At 49.1% G+C, this 16,949-nt stretch overlaps 1 protein-coding gene across 2 annotated transcripts; it reads left to right on the top strand.

The window, feature by feature from the left end:
* The first annotated feature begins 2,274 nt into the window (after positions 1–2,274).
* CFAP20 (cilia and flagella associated protein 20) lies at positions 2,275–15,852 on the top strand. 2 transcript variants are annotated; one of them, XM_036346439.1, is made up of 6 exons: positions 2,277–2,607; positions 12,074–12,153; positions 13,358–13,469; positions 14,170–14,358; positions 14,661–14,771; positions 15,453–15,852. In XM_036346439.1, exons 1-6 carry the CDS (start codon positions 2,524–2,526, stop codon positions 15,456–15,458), a joined length of 582 nt encoding a protein of 193 aa, XP_036202332.1. In that variant the 5' UTR covers positions 2,277–2,523; the 3' UTR covers positions 15,459–15,852. The 2 variants fall into 2 exon arrangements, with proteins under 2 accessions (XP_036202333.1, XP_036202332.1); XM_036346440.1 differs by lacking the exon at positions 14,661–14,771 and having other exon boundaries at positions 2,275–2,607.
* Positions 15,853–16,949: the final 1,097 nt, after the last annotated feature.

Genomic DNA, 16,949 nt, shown 5'->3' on the forward strand with positions numbered 1-16,949 from the left:
GTAGTGTTTAATGTGTTTCTTTGAGTGACATCTGTAGTTTTAGGTTATTTCAGTCTACATTACTTTTGAAATGAAGAAAAATGTCAAAGTGCACATTTGGCTCTAGTTTGTTCATTCATTCATTCATTCATTCATTCATTCATTCATTCATTTATTGTGTGCCTGTCATGATGGTGGTACTGCATCTGGAAGAAGCATGCCAAAATTAACTCTACAATAGGAGCAAAACATGTCCACTAAACACTAATTCATGTTCTTTAATCCTTTCATCGAATAATCTTCACTCTAGCCAAGGCTTGTGATCACAATAAGCTGTGAACCTGAACAGAAGGAAGAACTGGACACAGTTCATGTGGACACTCATTCAGGATGAGGAGAAGCAAGCACTTTCATTTCTCCCATCAGCTTGCTCACTGATGAGCTGGGTATCTGTTCAGGGCACTTAAGCCCGTTTCCCCCTAGGATATTTTGAGAAATTTAATAACAATCAAGGGATAAATTGTTCACTGGCATAAAGTATACAGAGTCCCCAGAAATAATTCAAGAATAACAGTTTCATATAGAATGTTTTGACTTTTTGCTGTAATATAATCCATATCCTCCCCCCCCCCCCCCCCCGCAACCCAATGTCTGGAAATTCTGGCTCAGTTGTTCACGGGGTTGCTGTGAGGATTAAATGATTTAATAAAGGCTAAGGCGCTTAGTATAGTGCCTGACACATAAATACTCAGTTGATGTTAGCTATTATTAGCTACTAGAGGCCTGGTGCACAAAATTCGTGCACAAGGGGGGTGATCCCTCAGCACAGCCTGCACCCTCTCACAATCTGGGACCCAGATCGGGCCTAAACCGGCAGCCAGACATCCCTCTCGCAATCTGGGACTGCTGGCTCCTAACTGCTCACCTGCCTGCCTGCCTGATCACCCCTAACCACTCTGCCTGCCTGCCTGCTGAACGCCCCTAACCACTCTGCTGGCCTGCCTCATTGCCCCTAACTGCCCTCCCCTGCCGGCCTGATCACTCCTAACTGCTCCCCCCTGCCGGCCTGATCGCCCCTAATCACCTCTGCCTCGGCCCCTGCCACTGTGGCTTTGTTTGGAAGGACGTCCAGATGATGCCTGGAAGATGTTCGGAAGATGTCCAGTCTAATTAGCATATTACCCTTTTATTAGTATAGATTATGAGGAGGAAGTTAGCTGCAAACTCCCTGTCAGCCACCATACCCAGCACAAGCTTGTGCACGGAGATGCTCAGTGAGTGGTCTCCACCATTTCAGATATCTTTCCCATACGAAATACCATAGCTTATTTTATGTCTTTTTTTTAAAAAATATATTTTATTGATTTTTTACAGAGAGGAAGGGAGAGAGATAGAGAGTTAGAAACATGGATGAGAGAGAAACATCGATCAGCTGCCTCCTGCACACCTCCTACTGGGGATGTGCCCGCAATCCAGGTACATGCCCTTGACTGGAATCGAACCTGGGACCTTTCAGTCCGCAGGCCGACGCTCTATCCACTGAGCCAAACCGGTTTCGGCTATGTCTTATTTTTTTTAAAACTGTGCTGAGTATTGATTTTTTTTTTACAAAGAAAATCAGCTGTTATTCAACTCAACCAACTTGATTTTATTTTGTTTCATTTTATTAAGTTCTGCTTTTATCTGGATGTTCAGGTTTTCTTGTTTGCTAATAATAATAACGCATTTAAGGCGATATATTTTCCTCAGAGTGTTGCTTTGACTGCATCCCACATATCCACGCATACACGGCGTGCTCATAGCAACCCTGTTAGCAATGAAAGCAAGGGTGCACACAGGCGCCTGGTACAGTTACTGCCAATCCAGGTTACTGCTTTCACTCATCTGGGCCTCGGCCAGCAAGCTTCCTTGGCATCGCGGGGTTCCAGGTTAGCACCTCATCCCAAGCGCCTTGCTCCACTTTTCTTTCCGGCTTGTAACTCCTCCGCGCTCCTCAGGGGGCGGGGCCTGGCCCTCCCGCCCTCTGACCCCACCGCCGCCGGGTTCCCATGACAGCACGCAGGTGTCGAAAACACATTCTATCGTCACGTCTCCTTACGCTTCCAAAAGCTCTGCGATGACGACGGAGAAAAATAGTCCCTTGGCAAAGGCGTTCTCTTCACGAGGAGGCGGAACTAGGGCGGGGCTCACGGCGGAAGGAACAGGAAGTCCGCGATCCCCACGGCGGGATTGGCTCCGCGCTCCCAGGGGGCGGGCCCAAGTGGGCGGAGGGATCCACGTCGAGCTACGGGTGGCTCGCCGCCTCCACTTAAGGCGGGGAGCGCGGTTCGGGCGGCAGTTGCTGTGGTTCCCGTCCCGCCTTCGTTCTTGTGAGAGCGGAAGCTCCCGGACGTGGCGTCCCGAGTCCAGGCGGTGGTGGCTGTCGACCCCGAGGCCCGTCGCTCAGCGTCCCTTGTTCGAACCCGAGCCGGCCCCCCCTGTTTCGCCACTTGGGGTCCGTAGCCAGGTCGCTCCGGCGCGGCCGAGGAGAAGGCCGCCTGCGAGATGTTCAAGAACACGTTCCAGAGCGGCTTCCTCTCCATCCTCTACAGCATCGGCAGCAAGCCGCTGCAGATCTGGGACAAGAAGGTCAGGGGCCGGGGGAGGCCAGGCCGGGGCTCGGGGCGGGGGGGGGGGGCGCCGTGTAAACAGCCGGGGGGCCGTCTGGGTGGGAGTGGCTGGGGTCTAGGTGTCCAGGGGCCGAGCTGTGTGGTTCGCTCAGGGGTTCCTCGCCGCAGACTTGACCTGGTCCGTCCATTCCTCGGAGCTGGGGTGTCCGGGTCTGTACCCCCGTCTGTACCCGGCGGAGTCCATAGGGCCTCGCACGGCACACACTTGCTGGCGGTTGTTTTGGAAACGAAGAGATGAAAGCAGCTGCTGTTCACGGATCTCACCGATATGGACGGATACCCTGCCCGGTGCCAGGCGCGGTGCTGGGCGCCAGACACGGAGCTTTTTTTTTTTAAATATATTTTATTGATTTTTTACAGAGAGGAAGGGAGAGGGATAGAGAGTTAGAAACATGGATGAGAGAGAAACATCGATCGGCTGCCTCCTGCACACTCCCTAGTGGGGATGTGCCCGCAACCCAGGTACATGCCCTTGACCGGAATCAAACCCGGGACCCTTCAGTCCACAGGCCGACGTTCTATCCGCTGAGCCAAACCAGTCAGGGCCAGACACGGAGCTTTTGTTCCAGAACCAGTTCTATTTGGGCTTCCTTCGCTTGTCCCCCCCCCCCCCCCTACTGATTCCAAACGGGTCAGACCGTGCACCTGCTGCACACTCGGGGTGACCGGGGGCCTGTGGCCTGCCCCCCCTCAGTGCCTGCCTTCTCCAGCAGGGAAATGGCAGGGTGGTGATGGAGTCTTGTCGGCATGAATAAACCCGCAGCCCCGTCCAAGCCCAGGGTCGGTCTTCAGGCATCCACAGGATGGCCCCGACACTGACCCCAGGAGGCCATGGCCCCGTCCACTCTTTGGAGATGTGCAGTGGGGGGCGTGTGTGTCTGGCAGCCTGAGGGTTGGTCTGCATTTTGTTACCTTGACATTTCATTTCTCATGCAAACTCCCTCACAGCCAGCTGGCTGCACCCTCTCCTTCATAGACGGGAAGGTTGGCGCTGACTGGGAGGGAGGCTGGTCACTGAGGGTCTAACCGTGGTCATGCTCTCCCCGGGGGAGAATGAAAGCGGAATAACCTGAGTGAGAGGTTTACTGGTGGTGAAGCCAAGAGCTGGGGATTTCACCTGAGAACGACTTTTCTGTCTTCCTTTACCCGCCGGTGAGCATGTCGGGCTGCACAGCAATTGGGAGAGAACGGGGACCGCCTGCTGCCTGCGACCCCTGGGGAGCCCTGTGTTCTGCGAGCAGCTTCCAGGTGGCAGGTGGCGGCTCACAATGTCCTTTTGAAAAGGTCGTTGAAAGACTGGAGTGTAACAGGTCTGGGCCTTGTGCGTAAGTGGGTGCCGGGAGCCGGACCACCGCCGCCCAGAGCTCATGCCCAGAGTATTGCACAGGAGAGCAGTTCCTTCACCCTTTTCCTACGTCGCTAAGGGTTCCGGTGCGTGCTTTTGTTCACAGTGGAATCAAACCTCATAGACTCCGCGAAGAGAACCCGCAGCCAGGGGACCAGGAAACTGGGAACTGTGCAAGGCTTCTCAGCGTGGCTTGACTCAGTTATGGGGAGAGTGGCCTTGTGTGCCCCTTGAACTTGGAATTGTAACCAAGTGCCAGTGTAAGGCAATGAGATAGAGAATGGGACGCGATGGAGGAGGAGACCTTACACTGAGAATTCAGTGCTCGGACCTCGGCAGTTCTGTGGCGTGACACCTGGATTAGAGTTGCCCATTGAACCCTTCTGGGCTTGCTCTTCTGTAGTTATTTTTCTAATGCCGCTTTTTGACTAGTCAACATGTTTACACATGGAACATAGAAGCAAAGTAACCATGGCACACTGTGTCCCTTAACAACGCCACTAGAGGTCGGATGGTACCCGAATGACATAAACACATGTGAAAACATTGCTAGATCAACTGGTGGAGTACATGGAGTAAATTTTGGCAAAGAAAACTGTAGAACAGTGGTTCTCAACCTTCTGGCCCTTTAAATACAGTTCCTCATGTTGTAACTCAACCATAAAATTATTTTCGTGGCTACTTCATAACTGTACTGTTGCTACTGTTATGAATCGTCATGTAAATATCTGATATGCAGGATGACCCCTGTGAAAGGGTCGTTCGACCGCCAAAGGGCTCGCAACCCACAGGTCGAGAACCGCTGCTGTAGAAGAACACTCATTTTAAGCAAAATTCTTCCCCTGCGGCAAGGGAAGGAATGGGAGAAAAAGAGAAAGCTTGGGGCCAGATGCACAGGCTTTGTTATACCTGCCTTTTCTCGCTGTACCATAAGGTCCTCAGGAAGTGTTGGGAGTCCAGTTTGGTCCAGGGAACCCTGGGAATTGATATACTTATCAAAGATTTATTGAACAACAGCTAAGTGACAGGCATTGTGTAGATTTGAGGAGATACAGAATTCGAGAAGTATTTTCCCTGCTGGAGATGAGGGCAAAACTTGATGGAGAAAAGAAAGGACTGTTCACATTGATCAAGAAATGACCCTGGCCCTAGCCAGTTTGGGTCCGTGGTTAGAGTGTTGGCCCTCCGACTGTAGGGTCTCCGGTTTGATTCCAGTCAAGGGCGCATACCTCGGTTGTAGGCTCCATCCCCGGCTCCGGGTCGGGTGTGTGCAGGAGGCAACAAATCGATGTGTCTCTTACATCAATGTTTCTCTCTCTGTGTCTCTCCCCCTCCCTTCCTCTAAAAGTCAATGGAAAAAATATCCTTGGGAGAGGATTAACAACAAAATGATCCCAACCTTTGCCAGTAAGCACATCATATTGGCTCTAATGCATATTTTCAATTATTATTTTGATTTCACAGAATTTTACTATTTTTCCTTCCTGAGTTTATGGAGAGAGAATTCCTGTGATTTGTTTTCTGCGAAGAATAATCTTGGAAAAATTAGGCTTGGTTTCTGTTTAGGCTCTGTGTCTCCTTATGAATGTGAGGAGTGAATGTCATATTCAAAATACCCGTGAATTTGCAAACTCCGTATTTGTGGGTGTGGTTACATTTGTATCCCACTCCTTGAGATTCACAGCCCCTCTCCCCTTCTCATCCCTCAGATCTCAACTTAAACATTTCATTGAGAGCATAAGTGAGGTATCTCCCTCTAGACTACAAGTTCCTAAAGGGGAGGAGTAGTCTCTGACCTTGAAACCTCAGTGCTGGAGTGTCATCAGGCACCTTGGATTTGTGGCCTGGTCTGTCTCAGGTCCTCTGCTGTGTGACCTTGGGCAAGTGCTTAACTCCTCAGTTTTCCCATCTTACAGTAATGCCCCCCCTCTCTCCTGGTTATGGAGATGAAATGAAGATGTATATGCATGCTTAGCAACAGAGTTATAGCATACAATATTAAATAGGGCAGGAAACGGAGGGGTTTGCTCAAGAGTAAAAAAGTTTATGTTTGAGCTCAGTATTCAGATGCTGAGGAATCGGAAGCCCAGACTTCTGATATCAGGATACGTAATTTAATCATTTTATCATGGCTTTCCCAGTCCAAAACCCTTAGCATGGTCTAGTGCAGTGATGGCGAACCTATGACACGCGTGTCAGAGGTGACACGCGGATTCATTTTTTTGGTTGATTTTTCTTTGTTAAATGGCATTTAAATATATAAAATAAATATCAAAAATATAAGTCTTTGTTTTACTATGGTTGCAAAGATAAAAAAATTTCTATATGTGACATGGCACCAGCGTTAAGTTAGGGTTTTTCAAAATGCTGACACGCCGAGCTCAAAAGGTTCGCCATCACTGGTCTAGAGCCTACTTACCTAGTTCTCCAGGCTCACCTGCCCTTGGCTCACCTGTCCTGGACGCCTGTCTATTGAACCTACTGAACTGAAAGGAGCCGTGTTCTCTCTCACCTTCATTCAGGCTTTTGTATTTGCTGGTCCCTCTGCTGGGACCTGTGCCTCCACCTCTACTTGAGTCTCTAGGCCACAGCTTACAAGCACTCCCTTGGGTTAATGTCTGTCCCCTTGCAGAATTTCTCCTTCTTTTCATCATACTCAATCACACTTGACTTTTAAAAATTTTTTAATATATTGTTTTGAGAGACAGAGAGAAACATTGATTTGTTGTTCCACTTATTTATGCATTCTTCCATTGCTTCTTGTATGTGCCTGACCGGAGATAGATTGTCCCAAAACCCTGGTGTACCGGGATGATGCTCTAACCAACTGAGCTACCCGGCCAGGGCCCTCAATCACACTGGAAATTAGCTGCTGCTGCTGCTTTTTAAAAAAATATATATATTTTATTGATTTTTTTTACAGAGAGAAAGGGAGAGGGATAGAGAGTTAGAAACATCGATGAGAGAGAAACATCGATCACCTGCCTCCTGCACACTCCTCACTGGGGATGTGCCCGCAACCAAGGTACATGCCCTTGGCCGGAATCGAACCTGGGACCCCTGAGTCCACAGGCTGACGCTCTCTCCACTGAGCCAAACCAGTTAGGGCTTAGCTTCTTTTTTAAAAAAAATATTTTTTTATTGATTTCAGAGACGAAGGGAGAGGGAGAGAGAGAGAGAAACATCAATGATGAGAGAGAATCATTGATTAGCTGCCTCCTGTACACCCCCAACTGGGGCTCGAGCCCACAACCCAGGCATGTGCCCTTGACCGGAATCGAACCTGGGACCCTTCGGTCCGCAGTCCAACGCTCTATCCACTGAGCCAAACCAGCTAGGCAATAGAAATTAGCTTCTTACGATCTGTATTCCTGGCTAGACTGGAAGCTTTCTAATAAGCTTTGCAATTTTTCAAACCAAGAGCTTAGGAGAAATTAGGGGTTTCTTAAGGTTTCCTTAATTTCTAGGCCTAGTAAGTATTACATTGATTAAAGGACTCTTACGTGTACTGTAAACATTACTTCTGGTTTGTAAAGAAAATACCAGGAGCTTTGTTCCTACTGACTGCCTGTGTAACGCATCACTCTCTCCTCACTGGTAATACCCTAACAGCCTAGTAGGTGAGAATGTTAATTGCTACAGGCTCTGTCTGTCTCCTCTCACCTCCGCGCTCTCTCAGCTGCTGCCCCTCCCCTATTCCTAAGCTAAATATTAGAACCAGAGTCTCTGTGGCTGCTGCTGGATGGTATTCGATTCCCATTTCCTGTTCCTAATTTAAAAAGTGAACGAAGTCTCCAGAAAGAAGCTCCCACGCCCCAGCTTCTAATGAGTGAACCTTGTTGGTCCATGCTAAACTGATGCAATTTCCAGTAGTCGAATTGACAGCACTCGGACGTGAAGGTAGGAAAACTCTTTTTTTTCAGACTTTCCCTGGGTCAGCCTGATGGTGTTCTCCATTGTTCTGAGTAACAGCTTTTCCTACAATTGGGCAAAGGCCTGGTTTTAGTGACACTTGCCCTGTGGAGGCGCTGTTACAAAGATACTGGTTAACAACGCACACCACTGTCCTTACTTGAGCTCAGGGTGTGTTGCACGCGCCCCGAGTTGCCTGGCTGCTGTCTGATTGCCCTGTGGAGTGACCCGCTGGAGCCTGGGAGGCCAAGGCCTTGCGGCGGAGCTATGCCCAGCTCTCCCCACAGAGGTCTCCCTCTGCCCATTTTTTGAGGGAGCCCAGCCCCCTAGCAGAGCTGGTTTTGCTGAAACGGACAGCGCTAATGGCTCACTGTAAATTGGAACATGTGTCGTTTAGACTAGGATACCAGATGGCTGGGGGCTCAGCTGTCTGCCAGGATAAGTGGGTGGAACCAGAAAAAAAAAAGAAATGGGTGGGGGTAGGAAATGGAAACCACTCCTATGTTATTTTTAACGCACCTGTAGAAATAGAGAACATTGGCCAGCTTCCTCCCAGTAGTATTTCCCCCTCAGCTTGACCCTCCTCCCTGGGGCTTAAGTCAGTGTTGCTTATTAGTTGCCCCAGCAACGATGGAAAGCCTGGGAGAGTGATCGCACGAAGGGCTGGATGTGCTCTTCCTGGTGTCGGCAGAGGCTGAGGACCATTCTGACTGGCACTTGTCAGTTGCCTGGGTGCTGAGGCTCCTAAAGTACCTCCAGCTCATCGCTTGGGGAGTTGATGAACTTTTAACAACTGTAAGATTGGCTTTATTTATTTACTTATTTATTTGGGGGAATAAAACACGTATAGGCCACACTTTGATAGTGGGGATGTGTTATGAAATAAAAAAGAATTAATGTCACAAATAATTGGCACTTTCTAATTTAGAGAGGGAAGTAAAAGAAAACCTGCTTCCACCATGAGCAGTAAATGCTGCCAGCTCATCTTATCTTCATTTCAAAGCCGGCCTGCCGAGCGACCTCTGACCTGGAAGGGGCTGAGGACAGGAAGTGGATGCTTTCTGAGGCCATGTGTCCTGTTATCAGTGTTGGTCAGAAGCGGGACTGAGGAGGGGGTTGCTTCCTGGAAGACCTTGCAGTAGACATGAGCCGGATTGCCAGGGGGGTAGGAAGCTTGCCCACACTCCTTCCCCTTTCCATCCTAGTTCTAGGGCCCAGAGAAGAGGCTTGGGAGGTTTCGCACCCTCTCAGTGCTCACATCTCTGATTAATCACATCTCCATCTACCTCCATCCTTTTCTCCCCATGAGTTTGTATTTGCAGCCCTTGAACTTCAATAAAGGGAAAAAATCATCATTCACTGATAGATCAACATAATTTGATTTCATAGCACTGGCAGCTTGGGATGTGAGAATACTGTGTTTTCTTCTTTGAGGCCTGAGCTTGCTCCTTGGGCAAAACTCTCCTAGGCTTGTCTCACCACCCGCCAGGCTGAAACGCGAGACTGATCGGCATCCCTTCAAAAAAGCTGCCTCGGTTCCCCTGAGTTCTCTTGTTTGGGGGCCACATTCATTAATTTTGTAAGAAATAAGTGTGCGAGTGTGGTTGTTGCCATGTGGCTGAGAGAAAGTTCTCTTTAGGAAGTCGTTGAAAGTCGACACTGAGATGATAGAGGCAGCTTCCCTAACGCTCCCGCCCGTGCCCCCGCCCTGTGAAGCCCGCTAGGCCTTCTGGAGTGAGGCCGTGGGGATGTCACATCTGCGGCCAGTGCTTTGAAACAGTGTTGGATACATTGCAACAATTTGCACTTTAGCAGTAGTAGCCCATGGGCACTAAATACTTAATCCTTTCAATTTAATCATCTGTTTGAGTATTGCCTTAGTTACCTTTTAAGGAAAGAATGAAGCTAGATTACAGGGAATAATTATGTTACAGAATTGGTGTTTGCATCTTGTTAGAATACTGCCAGCTCTTATCATCACATGATTTGGAAATAATTTCATGACTAAGTCCTCCTTCACCAACACCGTCTGCTTTTCCCCAGCAGCTGTGGGCCGGCAACTAGAGGGCTGTTGCCACTTGGATGGCAGGGTTCCTGTGGGGGATGAGGTGGGCAGCGGCGGCATATGCTACACAGATCCAAGCTTTGTGCCCTTAATCTCCCTTGGCACGAGGCCTAGAATCCGAAGCAGGAGGGCATTGGATGTCAGCAGCTTCGTTTGAGAAGCACGTCAATGTGACATTTGTGCCTTGAGAACCAAGAAATGCCACATTGGCAGAGATCGGGCCCGTCCACCTCGCAGTCTGTCTCTGACAGTGGGCACCAAAGGATGATTTGTGGGGAAGCATTCCTGCTGGCAGCCTCCTGGGCTCTGTGGTGTGAGGCACCCAGGATCTCTGGCTTCCTGTTAGTAGTTCATGGTGGATATGTTATCCAGGAATGTTTTAAAACCCTTCTTGAAACTATTCATATGTGCCAGCTCTTAGAGTGACAAAGTCCAGAAGTCAGCAAATATTTGAGTGCTTACCGTATGCCTAGCACAGTACTGAGCATTGTAGACGATACAAATGATGCTTAATACTTGGTCCCTACCCCTAAGCACACTTTTTTGAGAAGATAAGACTCAGTTGCAACGTGTAGAAAAAGATGGCCAGTGATAGCAGATGTCACTGGGGAACGCCAAGCACACCACGAGTGGATCAAGTTCACAGTAACAGAGCTCGGAGACTGGTGCTTAAAAATAGGATGACATTATTAATAACCTATGGTGAAAAAGACAACTATTAGCTCTGGCTGGTTTGGTTCGTGGTTAGATCATTGGCCCGTGGACTGAAGGGTCAGGGGTTCAGTTCTGGTCAAGGGCATGTACCTCGGTTGCAGGTTCCATGCCCAGCTCTGGTCGGGGCGCTTACTAGAGGCAACCAATCAATGTGTCTCTCTCACATCGATGTTTCTCTCTGTCTCTCCTCCTCTATTCCACTCTCTCTTAAAATTAGTGGGGAAAAAATATCTTCAAGTGAGGATTAACAAAAAAAGGAAAGAAAAATACATCTATCAGACGGACTGGACACTGTGTTCTCTCCCTTATGGGAATCTAATGGGAAGCCAAATGAACAATTATTGAATTCGACAAACAGCCCAACACAGCCCGTCTCACCGTCCCTAGAAAAAGACCATGTTTGTCTTTCTGATGAGTCCTGCTCTAAAGCTGTTGCTCCTTTTCAGGTGTTAATATGTTCAGCCCTAGCAGTCCAGCCCTGTCTCTGAGGTATCTTTGCACATCTCTGCTCTGTTCCTATTAGGTGCTTAAGAGTTGATTGCTTGAAGGTAATTCTTCTTTCCTAAATATTTTGAGAGGAGGCACCTGTATCGAATATTGATTCCTTCCCCTCATATACCTCCTACATATGCAGCAGACAATACAAAACAAGGTAGGATAAAGAGCTGAATTGTGTAGTGTGGGCTATTTAAGCCAGGAAAACAAGTCGGAGAGGTCAGTGTGGGCTGGAAATGCTAATGAAGGCTTCTGTGTGGGGCACAGATGGGACTTGAGTTCCTACTTGAAAAAGTAGAAACTCCGGGGAGAGAAGGTAAGGAAGCATGAAGTAGGAGTAAACCTGGGGGAGCAGCGCTTATGTTCTGGTTGCTCCTCCTCAGTGACACTCAGCACCTGCCTTTCTGGCTGAAGAAGAGTGAGGCAGCCTGGAGCAGTGGCCGGCCTGGTCGCCGTCCTGACGCTCTGACTTAGGAGCTGACATCTGCACTCCCTGGGTGTCGATGTCCACATGTGTAAAGTGGAAACAGTGCCACCTGCCTTGTGGTTTTTGTTGTGTGGGAGGGATTAAGTGAGAGAATGTATGTGAATGTTCTAATGCAGAGTAGGAACTCATTAAACGTTAGCTGAATGAATGGAGCTGATTTCTTCGGGAAGAAGTTTATCCTGATTTATAGGTTGCTGAGTTCCCTGTGATTCCTGTGGTGGCTGATGGGACCCGGCATAGCAGTAATAGCCTGGTTTGCTTACACATAAGCTTCAGCATAGCATGTCACAGACTTCCGTGCTAAACCCCTCTGGCCCACTGTGGTTTTCTTTAAACGGTCCCATTCAGAATCTTAAAGTTGTTGCCAAATATTTCAGTACTAACCAGTTTAATTTTCTTCCTTTTAGGTGCGGAATGGCCACATCAAAAGAATCACTGATAATGACATCCAGTCCCTGGTGCTGGAGATTGAAGGAACAAATGTCAGGTAGGTTGAACTCTGTTTTCCTAGAGACACTGTCCAAGGAGGCGGTACCTCATGAGGCGAAAGGCACAGGCTGCCTGGTCAGGCCACCTGGTGTGAATCCAGCCCTGCTACTTGGAGCTGTAACTTGGCAAGTTACTCCGTCTCCTTGGCCTTTCTTTCCCCATCTGTAAAATGGGGGAACAGTACATCTTTCCTGAAGGGCTGTTGTGCAGATTAAATGAGCGAATGTGGATAAAACACTGCCTAGTAGAATCTGCTTAGCACATGTTAAGCGCTGTGCAAATATTAGATATTATTAATATTTAACCAAGGTGTGTGTGTGGTGGGGGTGGCCATTGTGGGTTTTGGTGCCAAAATGGTCTTAGTTTTGGCTTTCTATCATTTGTTGGTTCTCTTAGACCAGAAGTAGATCTTCTCTCACTGGAAGAACTGCCTCAGATCCACTGGTCTGGTTTTGCTTTTCAGGTATTTTATTGTTGGTGTCTAGTCCTACGTTGAGCTTTTGTTTCAGAGTCCAGCATTTTTTTTTTTTTTTTAATTACTCGGGAATATGTTCTTGTTGATTTTTAGAGAGAGAGGAAGGGGGGGGGGGAGAGAGAGAGAGAGAGAGAGAGAGAGAGAAAGAAAGAAACAATGATGTGAGAAAGAAACATCAATCAATTGCTTCCTGTATACGTCCTGACTGGGGATCGAACCTGCAACCCAAGTATGTTCCCTAACCAGAAATCGAACCCTCAACCCTTTGTGTATGGGATAATGCTCTAACCAACTGAGCCACCTGGCCAGGGCCAGAGTCCAGCGTTTTTTAAATTTTTTTTTTTTAATATATTTTATTGATTTTTTACAGAGAGGAAGGGAGAGGGATAGAGAACTAGAAACATTGATGAGAGAGAAACTTTGATCAGCTGCCTCCTGCACACCCCCGACTGGGGATGTGCCCACAACCAAGGTACATGCCCTTGACTGGAATCGAACCGGGGACCCTTGAGTCCGCAGGCCGATGCTCTATCCACTGAGCCAAACCAGTCAGGGCGCAGCGTTTTTTAAAGCATTAGCTGACTTAAGGGTTGAGGGCTTCATTGGCTGATGTGTCTGGAACTAGTAGATCTGCCTTTCGATTTATCCTCTTGGGCTGTGGGTTGTTGCTGTTCGTATACAGAGGAAAGGATCAGTAGTGTGTTTATTGGCATTTCCTTCTCTACAGCACCACATACATCACATGCCCTGCAGACCCAAAGAAGACATTAGGAATTAAACTTCCATTCCTTGTCATGATTATTAAAAACCTGAAGAAATACTTTACTTTTGAAGTACAGGTAAGTGTGCGCACATGAATGTACATGTTCTTGGCTGTGCCAGAGAGGTGTCCCATCAGCCTGTAGGAAAATGTCTTCTTTACTGCCTGTGCCGTAAACTTGATTCAGCCCTTATTATTTTGACATACATTTGGTATTAGTAATCGTAATTTAATGCCGAGTTTTTAAAGAAACGGTAAATTTAACTATAGCGATAAGATTTCAAAACTTAAGGGTTAGAGTAGTGTTCATTTGGGGAGTAACTGTTTAATGCTGAGTTATTGTTGGTCTCTATTCTAGTGGCTGCCTCCTGCACGCCCCTACTGGGGATCAAGCCTATAACTGGGCATGTGCCCTGATTTGGAATTGAACCATGTGGTGCATGGGTCCACGCTCAACCACTAAGCAACACTGGCCAGGCTATTTCTCGTAGTTTTTATTTTCAAAGGGAAGAATGTTTATGAAGTCATTCTATGGCCTGAGAGCCTGACGGGTGGGTGCGTCATATGTCATAAGCAGCTGGTGTTGTCTTGGCAACAAATAAGATAAACTTGCGCCTTCCAGGCCATCTGCATCCAGTGTGACCTGTGTCTGGTCTGTTTATCCTCCCTTGGGCCTCAGCCTTGGAAATCAGGGCTGTGGAAGTTCAGGTCCTTGCCTTACCCAGATTGCTAGCTTCTTCCAGGGTGGAGGGGCCGTGACTCTTGTCTCCATTTCACAGGTACTAGATGACAAAAATGTGCGTCGGCGATTTCGGGCAAGCAACTACCAGAGCACCACCCGGGTGAAGCCCTTCATCTGCACCATGCCCATGCGGCTGGATGACGGCTGGAACCAGATTCAGTTCAACCTGTCCGACTTCACTCGGCGGGCGTACGGCACCAACTACATCGAGACCCTGAGAGTGCAGGTGCCAGGCCCTTTCCAGATGGAGCCCCCGTGGGACGGGGGGTGCTCTGTCACTGGCTTGGGTCCACATGACAGAAGAGTGGGTTTCTGGATCAGGCCCCCAAGTTGCAGGGGGTTCTGCTCAGAGGTAGCGGGAGAATATGGCGAGCAAATCCCTCTTGTCAGAATCCACCCCAGGCCAAGCAGGAGACGCCTAGGGGATGACGCTTGGACAGCACCATGGGGTGGGGGAGCTCTAGGAGGACCGGGAGATGAGGAAGGACAGTTACGTTGAGTTTCTCAAAATAAGCCTGGCGCCCACAGATCCACGCCAACTGCCGCATCCGCCGGGTTTACTTCTCAGACAGACTGTACTCAGAAGATGAACTGCCAGCGGAGTTCAAACTCTACCTCCCAGTTCAGAACAAGGGGAAGGTAAGCAGCCAGGACCCCCGAGGAAGCCAGGCGGTGGGTCGGGAGGCTGTGTCCTGGAAAGTGCTCGCCCTGGTCGGCTGCACGGCCTCTCTGCATTGGCGTGGAGAATGGGGTGCCTTTCCATCCTAAGACCTGAGTCTTCCGGCCGCCAGCACCGAGTCAGGAATGAGCCTGGAAGGTTCTGTTGTGCTCCTCCACCTCCACAGGTGATCCAGCCCCTCCTGGGGGTTCGGGGTGCAGGGAGTCACAGGCACCCATCAAACCACTGTTTTAAAAATCCTCACCGGAGGGTGTTTTTTCCATTAATTTTTAGAGAGAGTGAAAGGGAGGGAGGAGGGAGCGGGGAGGGGGGGAGAATCATCGATGTGAGAGAGCCACATCAATTGGTTGCCTCCCGCACATGCCCGACCAGTGCTGGGGATCAAACCGCAACTGAGGTACATGCTCTTGACCCTTTGATCCACAGGCCAACACTAACCACTGAGAAACACTGGCCAGGGTCCATGGAACCTCTTTATCAGCCCGTTGCTCTCTCCTCTGACACGATGGCAGCGCTACCTGCCTGCTGCTGACGTGTGCATTTCCTGCAGCTCAGCATCCTGCGTGCCACAGAGCTAGGGGATCAGGGCACTGACCATCTATTTCTGATAACTTGAATGGATGCCTCTTTTTCCCCTTCAGCAATAACTGGAATGCAACTCAAGGGATAGACCCTGGACCTGACTCTTAGTTTTAAAGGAAACTCTGGAGGACAATGCAGAAAAACAAGTATTTCTATTAGTTCACTGTGCTGTGGTTCTTTTGTCTACTCCTTGGTGTCCCTTGTCGCGGACACAGTGACCATGCCGTACGTAACGCATCGTAAGTACAGTGGGGATGCGGGGCTCCTGGCGTTTTTCCCGCTGCCACCCCAGCGCGTGGGAGATAACTTCCCATGAGCTTACAGAATTAAAGGTGTCCATTTCAGACCAAAATCTCTTTCTACGGTTTGTTCTTTGTTTTATATATTATCTAAATATATGTATATGCTTGTAATACTCATAATCTGGAAATGAATAAAATGTTATATTCTTGGTTTGTACATTTGTCCTTCGTTTGTGTCTTTTTTAATGGTGACATTTCTAGTTTGTGTCTTTTTTAATGGTGACATTTCTCTTTTCTTTGTGGGATGAAAATAGAACTCTTTCCAAAGACCGGCCCATGCATTCGTGCTGTGCAATAGCTGGCAGTGAGCGCTTAGAACAAGACTGAGCTATAGATACTGACTTGGAACAACTTTCAAGATGAACAAGTGGAAAAACCCAGGAATGGTGCAGAACTAAGCGAGGCACCTTCCTGAGTCACTGAAGACCAAGCACATCTAGTCCGATTGTCTCTGTACCAGCAGCGCCCCCAGCGCTGGGGCGGGCACCACCTCCAACTCAGGCTCCACAGGAAGTACCTGCCTGGACTTGGGGGCTTCGGGGAAAGCGGCTTCTTTAAGCACAAATCACGTGAGACCTGAAACCTCCTGCACTTGCCCTCTCGCACTCATTCTGGGGCACGCTGGCTTAGACAGGTAATTAATTTACGCACGTGAAACCCTTCGCTCCCGCGCTACATGTGGATCATGCCTGGGGAAGCAGTTGGGGCGCAGACAAGAGCACATGTAGATGCACCTAGATGACCTTGAAGGACACAGCACAGTGATTGCATCTGGAGAGAATGGTTATGGTACCCCCTGGGTGCTTTGTTGGACACTGAAGAATATTTTTCAAAAGGTAACATTTATGTAATAGAAACGTGGAAGTCGGAAGGAACGAAGGGCCATCCTAGGCACCGCGTTCTCCCTTCCACCGGGAGAGGCCAGGGTGGTGGGCAGAGCCGCTTCGGCTTTGATGCGAGGTGAGAGCACGCAGTGCCAGTCGGCATTGACTCCTGCCTCCTGAGCAGTTAAATGGTGAGGGCACCTGCTCCACGTCCTCTTCGGAGCCTGCTCCGGGCCAGCTCGGCCAAGTCTGCGCGGGGGCAGGGGCTGCGGGAGGGGAGGGTGGACGAAGGTGCCCCTCTCTACCTCATGGCTCAGTTCCATTTCCCCTCAGTCGTTCGCTGCCTGGCATGCAGGTGGGCTCAGCTCATACTACTCGGCCCTTTGTCTCCTGCTAACAACCAGACTGCAGCCCCTTCCCCCTGGGGGCC

This window comes from Myotis myotis, unplaced genomic scaffold (genome assembly GCF_014108235.1).
Source record: "Myotis myotis isolate mMyoMyo1 unplaced genomic scaffold, mMyoMyo1.p scaffold_m19_p_19, whole genome shotgun sequence".
Taxonomy (NCBI): Eukaryota; Metazoa; Chordata; class Mammalia; order Chiroptera; family Vespertilionidae; genus Myotis; species Myotis myotis.